This window comes from Chelonia mydas, chromosome 2 (genome assembly GCF_015237465.2).
Source record: "Chelonia mydas isolate rCheMyd1 chromosome 2, rCheMyd1.pri.v2, whole genome shotgun sequence".
Lineage (NCBI taxonomy): Eukaryota > Metazoa > Chordata > Testudines > Cheloniidae > Chelonia > Chelonia mydas.
Genome location: NC_057850.1, coordinates 141,560,462 through 141,579,546, shown reverse-complemented (window position 1 = coordinate 141,579,546; position 19,085 = coordinate 141,560,462). Strand labels below are relative to the sequence as shown.

The following is a 19,085-nucleotide window of genomic DNA, read 5'->3' as shown; positions in this document are numbered from 1 at the left end:
CTGCCCCGAGTATGTACCTGTGGTCTTAGATGGGATCATACTTGGGGTAGCTAGCCTGTTGCACCACCGCAGCTGCACTTCTATTTTTAGTGAGCTATCTCAGTCAGAGCTAACGTGGATATGTCTGCTCCAGCTGGAATTTACATCTTCCAGCTCCGGCGCAGATATACCCTTAATAAAATCTTAAGTTAATGTAACTGAAGTAAGATTTGGGTTTTGTGTAATGACTTCACTTTATACTTCCTTAGTGGCTATGGAATTCTACAGGAATAAATGACAGTACAGAAGATCTATAAAATTAACATTATTTTGTTCTGTAAATATTAATGAAATTGCTAAATTAGCATCACAACGTCTGCCTATGTAATATCTAACTACTTATTTGCTTATAAATGCATTAGTTCATTTTGTTAATTGATCTGGAAACTGGTTCCCCGAAGGACTTATCTATAAAGCTTAAAAGTTCAGCTGTCTTTGACTAAACTGTGAGAAGGAAAAAGTCTTCTCTTCTATAAAACCACATCTGTGTCAGAAATAGTTATCATGGGAATCTTAATATAATGTGGGCCTTTGCTGTGAGGAAAAAATTACAGCAAAGGATGTTAAACATTTGGATTGGATGTTAAAACCCTCAAATTGGGATATGCCATTGTTAAGAGAACGTGTAATCTTAACTCGGGCATTGCATCTGTGTAAGAAGAATTTATTTGAAGTTAATCTAGTTACACTGATGCAATTTTTCTAATATCGAAATGGCCTCTCTACTTTGTTTAAATACATTACAATAGACTTAATCATGTAGTATTTCTTAAATATAATTTAAAATACGTTACTCTTAGTCCATAGTTATCTGTTGGTCTCTGCTTTAAGAAGTTGGGTAAGCATTATTACCCTCTTTATCAATCATAATTAAATGCAACGATGTTAAGAAGACTTCCTGAGAGGTACTATGATCTAGTAAAGAAGACCTCAGAAATCCTGTGTTTTTATCTTTGTTCTGCTATAAATTTCTGTTCATTTTTGGGCAAGTCACTGAAGTCAGAATTTTTGCGATTTGGGGACCAAAAGTTTGGCACTTACAGCCATATCTAAGCACTCTAATACTCTGAATCAAACAGAGGCTCTGCGACATAGGATTTCCTGAGTTCTATTCCCCTTTTCAGTGACCCATCTTAATTCGGCTTCATTTCAAATCTTGTTAAGCACAGACTCTCTCCACCTTTTAGGGCAGGGGTCTTCAAACTGTAGGGGGACACAGAGGAATGTTCGTGGGGGCAGCCCCCTCTCCAACTGTGGGCCTGGCCCCGGGCCCAGCTGCCGTCCATGGCTCTGCTCTCTGCCCTAGACCCACCCCCATGGCTCTGGCATCTGCCCCTGGCTCTCAGCCTAGCTGCGACTGCAGCCCCAGCCTTGGCAGTGCTTGGATAGGGGTAAGGGTGGGTGTAGGGTAAAAAGTTTGGGGATTACTGTTATAGATGGAGTAGCTAAAGCACATACAAGTTAAGCCCAAATATTCAAACTGTTGCTTCAGATAAAGTATCTAAATCCATATTTAGATACCTAACTCAGTGGCCTGATTTTTCTCTTTCCCCCTCCCTTCTGCCCCCCCATGCAAATTTGAGCACTTCTGAGAAATAGTTAAATCCTTAATTTTAGGCATTCATGTTAAAAGATTTTGGTTTGAATAACTTAATCTGTGAAATGCTGAGTGTACTTTCTCCACAAAAACTGTTGGATTTATTTGTAATTCAGCTGGTCTCTTACTGAGATCTAAATATAGAATAATTTTTTTAAAATATTTTTTATTTTTTTATTATGATCAGGAAGAAGAAACTGGAAGCCAAAGTGAAGAAACTGGAAGGTAATTGTCACTTTTATATTCAAGTTACAATATTAGTGGCTCACTTAATCTTTTTTAAACCTTTTATTAACGCAAAGTTAAAATCGAACATTAACATATGACATCACTTATTCAGGATCAGGTTAATATTTAAAGAACTTGGCTAAAATTCTCACTTGATGGCTGGGGAGCCTGCATCCTTTGACTACGTTACAAAGGGTGACCAGATTTCTAAATGCCTATCCTCCTTTTGGTTCTTCTCTCATGTATGACGTGATGTGAAATCTTTTTCATTACAATAACAGTTCATATTTTACTGTATCACAATTCCATAGGAGGAATCACTTTTTTCAATAATGTGAAATACAAAGTCTAGCTGCTAACAATAAAAAAATTAATTTGTTATTCTGTTTAAAATGTAGACCCTTTACTAGAGTATCTAGTAAGCAGGTATGGGGATCTCTGGGAAGCCAGCTTTTTGTCATAAAATGAATCTCATAAATAACTTTCTCCCAAAATCATCAAATTCCTGTACACAGTCACCACATGTGCAAGTATATTCCCCTTTCCCTGCAAGCCCTCCATCAGAGCACAGCCCTAGTAGCAAAAATGTGATGGATATTAACTGGAGTCAAATGCCATCTATACAGTAATTTATAAAATTTTCTTTGTTTTGTGCAAATTGAAGATACCCTTTTTCCCTTATAGAGACCCACTCATCCAGATCAGCTTCTTTGTCCAAATCCCTCTCCCATCTTTTCATCTGGATTGTTTTCTTATCAACAACTTTTTCAATCAAAATTGTGTATATCTTAGAAATTAAACATTTGTTCCGGCTTGCTCCTGGGTCAGCTCCTCAAATTTGTTTAAATGTCTAGATAGAGCTGCCTCATTCAGACTGCACAATAAAATGTTTGACTTGTAAATATTGAAACTATGGGATCTTCATATTATTCACATTATTACCCATCTTGTGGTATGATGTCAAATCAGGACCCAGGAATGGCTATCCAGTTGAGTAACAGATTAGAGATTATTTTTACTAGCATTTTTGACAATTGGAGGAATTAAATGTTAGTATCATAACGACCTGGGCGGAGGAGATAATGGTGTGGTTGAGCAATTTGGTCAACATTTAGCAAGGAAGGAACAGATTTTAGAAAAATGGATTTGATCATGGGCTGGATGTGAGGAGGGGAAGGAGTTGAAGACGACCTCCAGTTTGCAGACCTGGGTGACATGAAGGATATATTAATGTCAGTCACAATGGAGCATGAAGGTAGGAGAAAGGGTTTGGGAAGAAAGATAAGCTCTCTTTTGGCCACGTTTATTGGCTCTAAAGCTGAAATATCTTAAGGATGATAAAGTTGAGAATGAACCATAGCATACACATCTATAATGGAGAAGAGGCTTTTAGTTGGTGCTTTACAAAATGCAGAAATTAGACTATAACTCCAGAATCTCCTGAGGTATATCAGGATGTCATAAATAATAAGTCATTACAGTCAGTATCTTTGGTTTCAGCTCTATAATTTTGATAAATCACCTTAATAAAAAAATCTCTACAGGTCAAGTTTCAGTACAAAGACCTTTGGTATCCATGCTGAAACTGGACCATATTCAGCCTTGGTGCAAGTGAGCATGGCTCCCACTGAAGTCAAAGGGATTTGCATCTTATGTACTAGGACTGAATTTAACCAGATTCCTTTGCAACATCAACACATTTTTATTTTTTTATCTAACTTCTAATTCCCTAGCCCCTTCATTAAATAGGATAATAGGGCATGTGAAAAATATCATCACCCAGCTTGGACCTGCCTTTCCTATCTGGGGAGTATGGGGCTGTATTTAAGTTCATCAGTGGTGGTTCATATTGTGATGCTTGGGTGTTGTCTTATTGTAACTTTAAATATACATCTAGTGTGTTCTAATCCTGGTAAAATACTTCAGAAGAAATCACGCATAGATTGATGGATCCCAGATAAACTTTCAAAGTTTAACAAACCAAAAATGCAGTGTGTTTCTATAGGTCTGCATTCTACACTTATATTTGCTGGTTTCAGGTGCTTTGACTTGTGCATTAATAGTCTCATGCCTATGGTTCTTTTTCCTTAAATAAAGAGGCTGCAACAAAGCATATGCAAGACTTCAGACAGTTGAAGACTGAAAAGAAAGTTCTTGAAAAGGAGCTAAAGAAGGCACAGGTAGTAATTGGCAACTTGGGGGGGGGGAAATCTTTCTGTAGTATTTCTAAAAAAAAGTAGATACAATAACTGTGAATTTCATGAGTATCTCAGTTTGAGGTTTTCAACTATACTAGTATAGTAAGATCTTGAATTAGCTTGGGGATATTGAGTTACAACACTTAGTATTTTAGTTGCTGTTTCAGACCCTACACAGCATTTATTAAGTTAGTGCACTTTAAATAAATATTGACCAAAGATCATTGGTCTTTTCAGTGTTAATACTGTAAAATATATATGTATTGTATAGCAATTTAACACAGTTAATTAATGTTAAACAGGAAAAACGTGATGACTTTCCCAAAGAGAAATGCAAAAAGGGTGAGTATCCAGTTTTTGTTTGCCTTTAGATTTATAGTTATATTTAAACTGTTACTTTCTGTATGTTATTAAACTGTATCTATTCTTTTCAGTGTTAAAACATGCAGAGACGCAGAGTGCAAGAGAAGGTCCAGTAGCAAACATAGACAAAGGTACACTTCTGTTAGACTTTCTTCTGTGCAGTACAAATGGTTCAAACCATACTGTAATTCTGCAGGAATATATCTTGCTGTCTTGGCAGCAGTATTTTTAGCAGTACAGATGTTTGAAATGGATTTATAATGAATATATATTATAAGAGCAGATTTAGTTGGTATTAGGAATGAAAAGCAAAATACTTTTATGAGGAAATATACACTACTAAAGTTGATATGCAATTTCATTTACATTATTTCATGTGAGAAAGCTCTAAAGACTTATTTTAAGTTGTCACTTTTTAAAACAATTTTTCACTTTTCATATGCAAACACCACTTAGCAATTACCCAAAATCCAGCCTGAAAACAGACTGTAAGATATCCCATCATCTCATTCCATTTTCCAATGTCCTCAGTTCAGATCGTGAAGAGGCAAGTAAAGCAAATAAAAGAAAATATGAATCAAATCTTCGGTGGTGTTTGTCAAACTGTGACAGGCTATACCTTCCCCAAGGAGGCAAAAATCCAGGGAGAATGGACTAAAAGAAGGGAAATGAAAAATTTCATCATAATGAATCAGTTCTGCCTTATACCTTGCATAAAGCTAACACATCTGCTGAATATTCAGTAGACTGTTCTGTTCTTTTCTTTACCTCTCTAATTCCAAATGGAAATTGCTGAGCAAGCAAAGCAAACGCTGTCCTGACTGTAACCTTCTTCCAGAATGCATTTTAATTGCTGAGGAGGGATTCCGCACTTTAAGTGAGGGTTTCCTAACTGATTGTACTTTTGCAACTCACATATATGCTTTTTTTGAATACCAATTGTTTCATTTTTTAAAAACTACTTAAAAATTTTTGATGAACACAAAAACAGGAGAAAAAAAGGAAACGCTTTCCTTTTTTTCTGACCAGTTGTATTCCTTGTTTTAGAGCATTTGTATACAACTTTAAGTACAACAAAAATTGTTTTTTGCAAAATAAGTCTGACATTTGTTACTTGTTGCTTATTTGGTTTTGAAAATCCTAATCAATTGCACTTAACTTCATCCTTCTGTTTCTAATTTGGTGTGTAAATAGATACTACTTAAAGCCCTCCCACTTCTTGAAACTGAATTTGCTGTTAATGAGAAGTTTGTTTGGAAAATAGCTGCTAAGTAGATATCTCCAAATCAGAGAACCCATAAATGACAGGTGGCAGTGGAAAATACCTAATGTACATAATATGCCTATTTATGTGATAGAGGTCATGATGAAATGTGACACCACAGCAATTTTCAAACTTCAACAAAGCTACATGGTGGTAATCTGACACAAACTATCAAAAGTAAACTTGTTCCAGCTAGCCTAAAATGTATTGTTATGTCTCGAGTTGTGTGTTCTTCCTTACCAGTGACACTGATACAGGATACACACAGGGTGCATGGAAAAAGGGATGGAAAATGTTATACTGCTATTACATAAAACAGTGGTACACTCTCATCTGGGATGCTAAGTTCAGTTCTGATCACTGTCAGTTCTGGTCCCTGTATCTAATAAAGATATAGCAGAAATAGAAGGATTCAGCAACAGTGATAGAAATGCTTAGAGACATGGAAAACCTCCATATAAAGAGAGGGAAGATAGGGACAACTTATTTTATAATAGAGATCAAAATGAACGGACATCATATAAATATACTCTTGTTATGATGAGCTCATGAATAAGGCTATGTTTCAGTCATGGGTATTTTTAGTAAAAGTCATGGACAGGTCACGGACAGTAAACAAAAAGTTATGGCCTGCGACCTGTCCATGACTTGTATTATATATCCTTGACTAAATCTTGGGGGGAGGCCCTTGAGCGCCAGCAGGCGGGGGCAGTGCGCAGAGCTGCCTGGCCACATCTTTGCCTAGGAGCTGAGGGAGGGGGATGTTGTCGCTTCTGGGGAGCTCTCTGAGGTAAACATGACCCTAAGCCCCCTCCCACACACAAACTCCTGCTGCTGCTGGGGGAGGGGGCATGGTGGCCGGAGATGGCCCCAGCAGCAGCCGGTGCAGCTGGCCCAGGAGCTGCCTGAGCTGCTCGGGTGGCTCCTGGACCAGCTGCTGCAGAAGTCACGGAGGTCCTAGAAAGTCACAGAATCGGTGACCTACATGACAAACTTGCAGCCTTAATCTTGGATGGTACAGAGAAGTGGAGTAGGTGCTCCTATTTACCGTTTCACATTATACAAGAGCAAGTGGATAATCAGCAAAATTGAAAGGGAGCAAATTTAAAACTGATAAAAAATGGAATTTTTTTTTCATGATGTACGGTTGCCAAAGGAGCTCATCATAAGAAATCATTTGGTATGTCTACCCAATTGGAAATGTGAATCTCGGTGTGCGTGGACAGATTTCCCCTAGCTACATTAGCTTGGTTGCTAAAAATAGCAATATGAACATTGCAGCAGACTTGGGAGTTAGTCAGGCTTGGACTTGGGTGTTTAGCCTGAACTGCTGCCCTTGTTGAAATGTCCACACTACTATCTTTAGTGTGCTAGCATGAGTCTCTCTGCCTGTGCTGGTGGATCACCTCCCAGCCTCAGTGTAGATATAGCCAATGAGGCCAAGAGTTTATGAAGATGCCAAAAATGGCTGGAGATAGATAGATAGATATGTATGTATGTATATGTATATCTAAGTACATATAACAAGTATCCAAAATTTCATTAGTAATGTGTTTATAAAAAAAAAAAAAAAGTCGTGAGAGACAAACCCTTGTACTTCAGCCTGTAAACTAACCTGTGAAGGAGTTATGAAGAAACTTGCTGTATTAACAGATTCTTCTATAATTTCACACTTCAGAGATTCTTGCACTTTCCCTGAAGCAACTGCTATTGACCTACAGAATTAGGTAGACCGTTGGTCTGATCCTGTGCACCTGTACATGTGTTCATAAGGTTGTTAGCGTTCTCTTCATTTTTTTGCTTTTCTTTTTAGTGCTGCTATAATTGTATTTTCATTATTTAACCATTTCAGTTTACACCCCTCTGAAAGTTAACACTCAGAATATCGATCTGCCCGCATTTACTTAATTTCATGTGCTTTGTAGTGCCTTTTAAATAAATTCTTTGTCTTAATATTGCAACAGGAAATGGCATGTAGGTAATTTTTAATGTACTAAAAACCTCCATTAATTTTAACTTGATTGAATCTGCTCCCAAATTTCTTGTTTCATTTCTATCTCTCCTGAATTTACTGAGATCTGTAGGAGGAGAGAAAGTCATGGCTGGCACAGTGCATGGGGAGGTGCAGGCCAGGGGCTTAGAGACCAGAGAGCCCTGCACCTGCCTGCCTTAGAAGCTCAGTATGGAGACCATTTTTCTTAGTCTCAAAGGCTCTCTATGGGGAGGAGCAAGCAGTGGACCGGGGCATGGGCTTCTCATGAACCACAGCCTCTCTACCCCCTGTGAATCCTACATGCAGCGGTATATAACTTTGGTTCATCTATACTATTCTTGCACTAAATGTTAAACCACTGACAGAGTGAGGACTACCTGCTGCATAATTCAGGTCTGATCTACTGCTTAGGATATTGGGCCTTGATTGTAGCTAAGCAAATGTGCATGAAAACATACGATTATTGTATTTTCTCCAAGTTCCTACCCGTGAGAAGAACCTGCCTGAAGGACCGTTAACTCCTGGATTGGGTATCTAGGACATATTTCCCCAGATAAAATGGTTGCTTTACATTTTTTTTATACTTTTAGTTAATATATAATACTAGATTTTAGTATTCTCTATTTTACTGTATTCATACATGTATGCTTGCTTAGAACAAAAGTGATATGACAAATTCCCAAACTTAAAAAGCTATTTAATTGTAAAGTATTTATTTTTAACAGGAAAAATAAAGCTGCTATTGGAGGAGCTCTGGATGTGCATTGACAGCACAACAGGAAAAACACAGAACCACGAACATGATTATATCTTGGGTGAGATGGAGCACAAAAAGTCTTGGAATGCTATTGAAACTTTCTTCTTTTTTTTTAAATCTTTGAGAACAAATTGTATTAATGACTTTTTTTTTTTTTCTCAGCAGCTTCTGTTCAGGGTCACTCAAGGATGCCTGAAAAAACAGGCAACTTATTTACAGAAGGTATGTTGCAATAGGTTTTTAATGTATTTGCTATAAAAATAAATGCACTAATTCAGGCTAAATGCTATTGTATTATCTCAGAACATTACAAATTAACTATTTGAAAAGTGTTATGCTAGGTGTTAAGGGCTTGTCTACACTGGCAAGTTTTTTTGATGAAACTAATGTTGCCAAGGAAAAATCGACAAAAGCAAAGGCGCCAAAGTGTGTGTACATTTGCTCCCTCTGTCGACAGATCGTTTCTGCATTTGGGGTGGCAGCAAGACAATGGACTGTGGGTATGTATCCCACAGTGCCTGGCGACACCATCTGTCTCTTGGTGTTGTGGGAATGCGGAAATGGAGCGCAGCACATCCTGGGATGTGCAAAATGTACCGTCATACACCGCTTTGTGTCCCACCCCTCCAAAGGTCTCGGGCTTCCTTTTGCGACGTTTTTCCAACTGTCATTCTTTTGTAGTGCACGCCAGCATCTGCAGTGAGAGAGGATGGATCCCGCGCATCTCTCCTATGCGCTGTTAGTTGTCATGAGGACATTGTGCATGGCAGCACAGTTACTTGCATAGTTACTCGCAGTTAGCAGAGGGTGAATTGCAGGCACCCGAGTGTGATATGGACGGCAGCAACTTATCAGTGCTTTGTGCATTCACAGAGCAGCTACATATGGTAGACCGGGGTGGCCAACCTGTGGCTCCAGAGCTGCATGCGGCTCTTCAGAAGTTAATATGTGGCTCCTTGCATAGGTGCCGACTCTGGGGCTGGAGCTACAGGTGCTAATTTTCCAATGTACCAGTAGTGCTAACTGCTCAACCCCTGGCTCTGCCCCAGGTCCTGACCCCACTCCACCCCTTCTCCAGAGCCTGCCATGCCCTTGCTCCTCCCCCTTCCCCCAAGAGCCTCCTGCACCTTGTGAAACAGCTGTGATTGGGGAGGGAGAGGGAGGCGCTGATTGGTGGGGCTGCCAGCGGGCAGGAGGCACTGGGGGCGGAATGGGGGGAGCTGATGGGGAGACAGCTGATATGTTGTTGTGGTTCTTTGGGAATGTACATTGGTAAATTCTGGCTCCTTCTCAGGCTCAGGTTGCCCACCCGTGCGGTAGACCATCACTTTTGGGCTAGGGAACTAGCACTGATTGATGGGCTTGCATTGTCGTGCAGGTGTGGGATGGCAATCCTTGGATACAGAACTTTAGGATGCGTAAAGCAACCTTCATGGAGCTATGTGCTGAGCTGGCCCCCGACCTGTGGCACAAGGACACCAGATTGAGAGCTGCCCTTCCGGTAGAGAAGTGTGTTGCAATCGCTGTGTGGAAGCTGGCGAATCCAGACCGCTACCTGTCAGTTACAAATCAAAGTGGATGGGAACCTCGGAGGCAGTGACCATGAGATGGTCAAGTTCAGGATCCTGACACAAGGAAGAAAGGAGAGCAGCAGAATACGGACCCTGGATTTCAGAAAAGCAGACTTTGACTCCCTCAGGGAACTGATGGGCAGGATCCCCTGGGAGAATAACATGAGGGGGGGGAAAGGAGTCCAGGAGAGCTGGCTATATTTTAAAGAATCCTTATTGAGGTTGCGGGAACAAACCATCCTGATGTGAAGAAAAAATTAGTAAATATGGCAGGCGACCCCCTTGGCTTAACAGTGAAATCCTTGCTGATCTTAAACACAAAAAAGAAGCTTACAGGAAGTGGAAGATTGGACAAATGGCCAGGGAGGACTATAAAAATACTGCTCAGGCATGAAGGAGTGAAATCAGGAAGGCCAAATCACACTTGGAGTTGCAGCTAGCAAGGGATGTTAAGAGTAACAAGAAGGGTTTCTACAGGTATGTTAGCAACAAGAAGGTGGTCAAGGAAAGGGTGGGCCCCTTACTGAATGAGGGAGGCAACCTAGTGACAGAGGATGTGGAAGAAGCTAATGTACTCAATGTTTTTTTTTTGCCTCTGTCTTCACGAACAAGGTCAGTTCCCAAACTACTGCACTGGGCAGCACAGCATGGGGAGGAGGTGACCAGCCCCCTGTGAAGAAAGAAGTGGTTCAGGACTATTTCGAAAAGCTGGGCAAGCACCAGTCCGTGGGGCCGGATGCGCTGCATCCGAGAGCACTAAAGGAGTTGGCGGATGTGATTGCAGAGACATTGGCCATTATCTTTGAAAACTCATGGCAATCTGGGAATGTCCCGGATGATTGGAAAAAGGCTAATGTAGTGCCCATCTTCAAAAAAAAAAAAAAAAAAAAAGGGAAGGAGGAGGATCCAGGGAACTACAGGCCAGTCAGCCTCACCTCAGTCCCTGGAAAAATCATGGAGCAGGTTCTCAAGGAATCAATCTTGAAGCACTTAGAGGAGAGGAAAGTGATCAGGAACAGTCAGCATGGATTCACCAAGGGCAAGTCATGCCTGACTAATCTAATTGCCTTCTATGACGAGATAACTGGCTCTGTGGATGAGGGGAAAGCAGTGGACATGTTATTCCTTGACTTTAGCAAAGCTTTTGGTATGGTCTCCCACAGTATTCTTGCCAGTAAATTAAAGAAGTATGGGCTAGATGAATGGACCGTAAGATGGATAGAAAGCTGGCTAGATCATCGAGCTCAACGGGTAGTGATCAATGGCTCCATGTCTATGAATGTCATGGGTAGTAAGAGAGAACTGAGAGGTGGGCATGCTTGCTCCGCATCAGATGCGCTGGGATGGGAAGATATGAGAGCATGCAGTTCTGTTCAAAATATTCTGATTTCATGTGCAAGATGTTGCACTACCAGTGGGATCTATGTGTACAAAACATCTCTAAGAACCACAGATACTGAGAGTTATGTAACTTTTTTCTTTTCCGTTCTATCTGGTACATTAGCTTTTCGTGTCCTTGGAGATGGCAGTCAGAATGTGAAATGAGAACTGTAATGTTAAAGACCACTTCCACTTCTTGTTTTGTCTAAATCTTGCATTTTGAGTTCTTGAGGACAAGTTCTGCCTTTGCTTTTTCTGTACAGTGCCTGATACAATGGTGTCTTGATCCTTGGAGTCCTTAAGCACTTATATTATGAAATAATAAACTATAACATCACAGCATTGCTTTGTGTGTCAGTTAAGATTGGGTCTATGCTTAACACACCATGCAGTCTAAAAAGCAAGGGAATGAAAAGTTAAGGCAACAAGCAGTTCTCTACCCAGAGAGACATTTCACCAATCGCCATACACCACAGAGAATGAACTGTAATTTTGCCCCAGGAGGGATGCCAGCCTTCTATCACCCTCTTCCCTAAATTATACTGTCCCCACCACCACAAACAGTTTAAACTTCTGTCCGTTCTGCACGCTTTTCTCTGAAACGACACACACCTAGGTGTGGGAAAGTATTTGCTGGAAGGCTGGAGTCTGTGCTGGCACATCTGTTTGCAGAATCTCGGGCCTATGCCAGTAAAGACACTATACTACACATTGTTCTAATATAAATAATGAAAATTATGAGATGCTGCATGTGTATCTAGGGTTATAGAAATATACGTGAAATACTACATTATATAGTTCTAGTGTATATATGCAAATGGACATAGTTAAGGTTGTTCAAGCAGTCTTGATTTTTTGGCCTTTCCTGACTCGAGTCCTTAACTATACATCCTTAATATTCCCAATATCTTTTTGACATAACGTATAATTATATTTGAGAATATATGAAGGTCTTCATTTTAATCCTAGTTCATGAACAGTGTTTTTGAAAATGAAATTTGTTGGTGCTTCTTCCAGTTATCTTTGAAAATATTTAGAAAATCATGATCAAAATATGTTTACTCACAAAATAGTATTAACTTGATTAAAACAGAATGAAAAATACAAGAACCGGTTATTTTTGTCTTTTGTAGAAGTTGCACAAACCCACCGAAAATTCAGGAAATCAGACGGCAAAATGCTTCACCCTCATTCTTCACCAGAAACCACTGAAAAACAAAGTTCCTTAACAACTTTGCAGATAAAAGTAGACAAGGAGCCTTCTGGAAGTGATCAATTTGAGAGCAAGACCACTGAAGAAGGTCTTCAGGACTATAATGGTGACAGTGCTTTTTATGAGGACAAAACTATAGAGGTGGTTGTACAGACAGACTTAACAGACAGTAGCTCAGAGTCCTCTGATCAGGAACAAGAACAGCTTAGTGGAAACTTGCTTGATATATTGAACTGGGCCAGGCCTCTCCCGCCTCTTCTATCGCCAGTATGTTTTTCACCACTGGCTACACAGGTGAGTTACAGTAAGACTGAATTGGCAAAAGCTCAGCTTCTCTAGTACTGCAAAAATAATTAAAGCGATTTGATAGGCTTGTCTAAAGTATTAGTGTTCATCTAATTTCAAACACTTCACAGGGACTTTGTCACAATGTTTAGATCCAAATTTAAGTTAATATTTGCTGAGTTTAAAATTCTCTCTCTCCACAAAATAGTGTGACACATCTCTTGTAATGCACTAAGCGTGAATGACTAAAATAATGGCATGACAATCAATAAATATACTGTACTATATACATTACAATCAGAATATAAGTAATGAGTGTGGAGGTGACTTTTGAGTCAGTAAAGTCCCCTGCATCCAGTACTTCTCATGGACTTGGAAATTCTTTAGTTTGCTATAACTGCTTCATTAGGCACTGTTGCCTGTTTAGCAAGGTTACCATTGGAAATCTGAATCTGAGAGCAAAACTCTCAAACTTGAGTGCCTAGAGATGTACTTGTTTGATTTTAAGAACCTAACTTCAGGCACCAAGCATTGAAAAGTTGGCCGACAGTAACTTCAGCCTCCTTGTTTTATTGGTGCCTGATGTAGTCCTTTCTCCTTTCCTTTCTTTGTTACTCATTATTCCACAGTTTTCACCAGTTGGTATCTTAGAGCAGAGGTAGACACTGAGTTGTTCTTTTGCCATAAGTGTCCCCTCTAGGCCATTATTAGAGAACATTGATAGAGAGACTTGTAATTCTGCTGTCCAAGCTGTACCTGTTTAAGTGGTTACATTGCATAAGTTCCCAGTGCTTGCCAGTACATTCACTGAAAAAAATATTATAGCCATAGAATTATACTGAATTTGAAAAACTGCAGTTTGAAAAACTGTCCTTTTTGTATCTTTTAATTGAAGGATACTCTGTTTGGAGAGTCCACTGATTCCAGTGATGAAGAAATTGATCATAATGCTCACATTGTGGAAAGTATTTTAGAAGAAGGCAAAGCAGAGTCACAGAGTAACTGTAGCTTTGTCAGTATGAAAGAAAGCAGTGAACATGAGAAATCACATGAACCTCATGACAGAGAAATCTCAACTAAAGTGAGAGAGAATGAAGAGATACCAATTTATATAGACACTTTCACAGCAAAATTAAGATACGTTACGAAGAAAGATGCTGAAGCAAAGCAAACTGAGATGACTGTTTCAAGTATGAACACATTGGCCAATGAAGAACATTTGGAAGAGGACTCTGAGAATATAGGGCCTGCAAAGATGGACATAACACTGAAGGTAGCAACACATAAACTGGAAGCCATCAATGAGAAGGAAGTCCATACTGACGAGATACAAAATGAAGATAAAACCTCTTCAGCTGTGTCATCTAACTTCCAATACTTTCAAGAAAAATCTAATGAACTAGTACAAACAGAGAAGACTACAGTTATAAATTTAAATACTACAGCCAATTCTGAACCTATGAAAGAAAGGTGTAGTGAATTAATGGAAGCAGAGGAAGCTGAATTACCAGGAAAAGTAGAAACGCCAAAACCAGCATCCAGTTTCAGAGGTGATGCTCACTTGCAAACTGAGGAACCCATCTTTGCAACTGAAAATGTTTTGGTAACCCCTGAGAATTTTGAGGAAGAGCCTAGTGAAGTGGCGAGGAATGAAGAAATGGAAAATGAATCCAGCGACATACAAACAAAATCTAATGTGATAAATACAACACCCTGCATAGAAGAGCGCATTGAAAAAGTAACCACGGAGGAGAGAATAATAGCTACAATAACCACAAAAGGATTCTGTGTAGAGACAAGTAGTGAACCAAGTCATAATGAAGAGGAGGATGTGAGATCTAGTTTCAGACATTCTAAATTCCTTTCTGGAGCAGAGCATGATAATGAATTGATGTGTCAATGTAATGGTGCAAGAACATTTCTGCAAACTGAAATGGACACTAAAGCTAAAGATACCTCCACTAAATCACAATGCTCTGAAGAAAAAATCAGCAATGAAGAGACACTGGATAAACAGTTTGAGCATATAAAACAACATGGAGTAAATGAAGAGGGTGGACTGGAAAAAAATAATTCTTTTAGACATGACTCATTTATACTTGCCACTGAAAGAAGCAGAGATTCATTATATATGGATAGGGAAAACCATACTGCAGAAGTATGCAGAACTGCTTGCTCAGTGTCTGCAGAAGATGGAGATGGGGAACTGCTCAGAACTGGAGAGCTGTGTCTTGAGGTCAATATAACTCAGCCTGAACAAAATATTTTCACTGGTAGTTCAGTAAACAAGGAAGATTTTCTAGAAACATATACATTTGCTAAATCGCTCCATGTTACGGAAGTTGGAGAATTACGAGATGCAATGGAGGAAAGGTGTCAACAAGCTAAACTAGACCATGAACAAAAAGATGCTAATAACCTATTGCAAAAGAAACCAGATTTTGAAACTACGCTTATGTCACGAAATCCAGCATCTGGTATAAATGGAGAAAATGATCCACTAGAACCTGAAGAAATAGTTCGAACTAATCGTGTATTACTTGCACCAGAGTATGTCACAGAAAGAACTAGTGAAATGAGGCAGGCTAAAAATACCAACATTGTATCGGAACAGAGGTCTTCCAAATTTCAAAATTTTATAAGAGTATTTGAATCTCAGGAGATTGAAATGGAACACTTGGAACTTAGAGAGAGAAGCAGTGGGCCATTAGAAACTGAGAAAATAGATACTGTGAAGTCTGTCATAACAGAAAGTGAACACCCTTCTTGGGCACAGTTTTTGAAACCTCTGGATTCATGTTCAGTAACTGAAAATTCTCAGTGTGAGGAAATAAAGAAATTAAATGACAAACCATTTGAGAGCGTGGTGATTCAGAACTGTAACAGTTCACCTGGTCTGGAAGAGAATGGTGTGGAGGAAGTAGAGATGAGAAACCAGATTCCAGATGTCTCAGACCAGGTTGTCTCAGAAAAGGATTCTATTGGAAAACCAGCTTTACCCATAGAAGATGTCTTGCAGACTGGAAGTATAGATACTAAAAAAATTAACTCACCTGTCACAGCAACTTTGGAGAGCACAGCAGCGTTCATTGATTTTACTGCTTTCAGTTTTCAGGTGTGTGGTGAACCTTTCAAACAGAATTGCCAAGCGTTTGACACTAATAGTGAAGAAGATTCTATTACAGCACTTAGTACTGCTTCATCCCTAACTAGAAGAAATGAAAACTGTAATGATCATGATATTCAAAGTATGTCTAATTATTCTGTAGGTAATTTGGTGAAGAGCAAGACAATACATAATGATAAAGAAAAGATCAAGCCACTTGATTGTCCCAGTAATAAATATGAGAATAAAAGTAGAACAGAAATTGAAAATGAAAAGGAGCAGCCAAATGCCAAAGAATCACAAAATACGTTGGTAAATATACAGATCTTCGATACGAGTTCTGTTGACAGGGGTACACATGTGGAAAAGGAAGCTAGTCTAGTTTTTGAAGAAGCAGAATGTGAAACATGTAGCCTGAAGGAAATTAGCACAACTCTTTCTGTAATAAAAGAAACTTCACCTCAGAAAGTGGAGCCTCTTTGGTCTTCTGAAGGTCAGGTCCGATCTGTAGAATACAGGCTTGATGAAACCATTAAGAACAATGACAAAGAATTGAACATCGTTAAGCTATTTGGAGAGACAAATGGGAACAAATCTTCTAAAAGTACTTCTGAGGTTCCAAAGGAGACAAATGAATCTGAAGAGGAAGACTTTCCTTATAGAAAGGTCAAGTATACAAAAGAGAATGAACGTTTTTTAGTGTCCAGTGAGAAATTGAGAACTTTCAGGATTTACACAGTGGATATGCCAGTAATTCACACAGCTGTTGATGACAATAATGACCAAATGTGTGAATTCCCTCCTTCAGTGTACTCAGATGCACTAGCAGATATGCCTATGCCTTGTATAACTCACCATTCTCCAAGTATTGTGAAGAAGCAGTCATGTTTAACAGAAAAGGTTTATCCTAAAGGCAAACTTTTCTCAGCACATGGAATTGTATTCCATAATAATGAAAATAATGAGAGAGCATCTGAACATAGAGAAAATTCCAAAACAGTCGGGTCAGCATCTGGCAATGAGAATAGCTTGATAAAATTAGAAGAATTGTCTACATCTGCTGAGGTATCAGAAAAGATCCCCACAAAACAAACTACTTCAGAAATTAATTTATCACGCTGTATGTTAGCCAAGTGCTCAGAAATCTACAAACCTGTTACAAAAAATAGTAAATTAAACACACATCTGTCTGGCAATTTCTTACAAATAAATGGTAATGAAAAACTTGCATCAAATATGGAACAAAATGTGTCATGTGATGCTGGCATAGAAGGGTCTAAATCATATACAGTGTTTTGTGAAGAATTAAATGATAAACAAAAAGAAACTTGTGTTGCTTTTGCCTCAGCAGATATCGACACAAATATTGTTCAAGATGGTTGTCAGTCTTGTTTTGATGACCGTTACAGTGATGTTTTTCTTAAGGAGACACATTTTCAAAGAAAAGGTAGAAAGTTTTTGACAGAATTCTATCAGCATCCAACCGTGTCCAATGAAATATCTGACCCTAGACCCGTCAATGAAACCTCTAAATCACAAAAAGCAATATTTGAAAACACCCACATTGTGGACTCAGAGTCATCTCTAGATCTTATATCCAAAACCAACAGTAGATTGAAGTGGGAAGTCCAGGAACCATCAGATGTCTTAAATGTTTCAGCCAAGACATCAATCCAAGCAGGCCAGGGCAGAGTAACGCAGAGATTACTTCAAGGTAAAGGAAAAAGAAAAACTCAGCAGGTCCAACTAACCCAGCCAGTTCTAGCCAATGCTGATACTTCTACACCAACCAAACGTTCACCTGAGACCATCAATAAAATTAGACAAGAGATGGGTCCACCTTTACCTCCCCTGCTCCCACCTCTAATAGCCACCCCTCCAAGAACTGTGCTTCCTGTTTCTCCGATAATGTCTTCATCTAGCCGGTCCTCTCTGCCATCTCCTCTTGATGGTCTTATTTCCCCTCTAAGAGTAACTCCATTTCCACCACTAATGTCTCCTTTGTCAGATGCTCCAAAGTACAAATCTCCCCCTATATTTTCCACTTCATCTCCCTCAGAGACAGCAGTTGGTCGAAGAATCCTGTCCTCACCTTTGCAATTTTGTGCTGCCACACCAAAGCATGCACTTCCTGTGCCAGGAAGATTTCCTCCATCTGCAGCTGGTAGTTCTGCTTTAGATGCTCCTCAGGAGAACTCTGTGAAAATCTTGGACACTATGTATCCAGAGCTATCACCAAGAGCAAGAACACTCAACATTCTCAAAGGTAACATTCAGCCCACCGGGCATGCCCCTTCAGAATACAAGAATTTACCAGGGCCAGTGAGTCAGTTCAGTGGGTTCAAAGCAATTTCTTCTACATCGACTGCTTTTGTTAAAACAGGGAGTAATTCAGAATCTCACAGTAATAAAGATCAAAAAGATTCAGGGAGTCAGAGTCATGTTGGAAAAAGGATATTGTCAGCCTCTATGCCGAGAAGTGCAAAGCGGCTGAGGCTAGACAGTGAATTGCCACAATTGGAGACCAAGGAAGATGTTGCAATCAAAGCTATAGGAGACTTTAATATTGAAGTACTGGGTGCTGCAGGTAAAACTGTCTCACTCAGCAATTGTGAAATTAGGCAGTTAGCAGGCAACTGCAATTCAGAATTGCCTTCACCAGTAGAGAATATTATTGATCCTGTGACTTTGGCACTGAAGAAAATTGCTGAATCCTGTTTTGACCTGTTACCTGTTATTTGGAGTCATGTGTACGTGGGAAATATTTCGAAGGTCCCGGTAATGAGAGATGAAGAGAAAGAAGTTGTCTGTGAATTTGGTATCGCAAACAAGGTACATAGTGTAATTCTGAATTTCATATTTTAATAATCCCCTTTGTCCAAATAGAATACAAATGTGTAATAAATTAGACTAAATTAGCAGACAGGCCAGTTGTAATGCAGATATTTATACTGTCAAAATAGTCATAACAAAAGGCTGCAAACTTTTGAAGGTATCACCTGGTTTTGGTTAGTCTAAAATATCCCAAAACTTGCTTACCCAATTTTCACTGTTCATCTAGGGGTTTCTCCACTTGTGTGCCAGTCCTATT

General features: G+C 39.3%; 1 protein-coding gene across 7 annotated transcripts in view; it reads left to right on the top strand.

Annotated features, from left to right (window-relative positions):
• ICE1 (interactor of little elongation complex ELL subunit 1) overlaps positions 1-19,085 on the top strand; it is an 81,959-nt gene that overhangs the window by 15,985 nt on the left and 46,889 nt on the right. For 6 of the 7 annotated variants that reach the window (XR_006288780.1, XR_005224458.2, XM_037893369.2 and 3 more), the window contains 8 exons: positions 1,824-1,861; positions 3,962-4,044; positions 4,365-4,404; positions 4,497-4,556; positions 8,408-8,497; positions 8,602-8,661; positions 12,524-12,897; positions 13,784-18,826. Coding sequence is in view for 5 of the 7 variants with exons in the window: in XM_037893369.2 (XP_037749297.1) it covers positions 1,824-1,861; positions 3,962-4,044; positions 4,365-4,404; positions 4,497-4,556; positions 8,408-8,497; positions 8,602-8,661; positions 12,524-12,897; positions 13,784-18,826 (5,788 nt within the window). In the remaining 2 variants the exon portion in view is untranslated. The remainder of the gene's footprint in view (positions 1-1,823; positions 1,862-3,961; positions 4,045-4,364; positions 4,405-4,496; positions 4,557-8,407; positions 8,498-8,601; positions 8,662-12,523; positions 12,898-13,783; positions 18,827-19,085) is intronic. The other variant, XM_037893366.2, reaches the window with a different exon arrangement.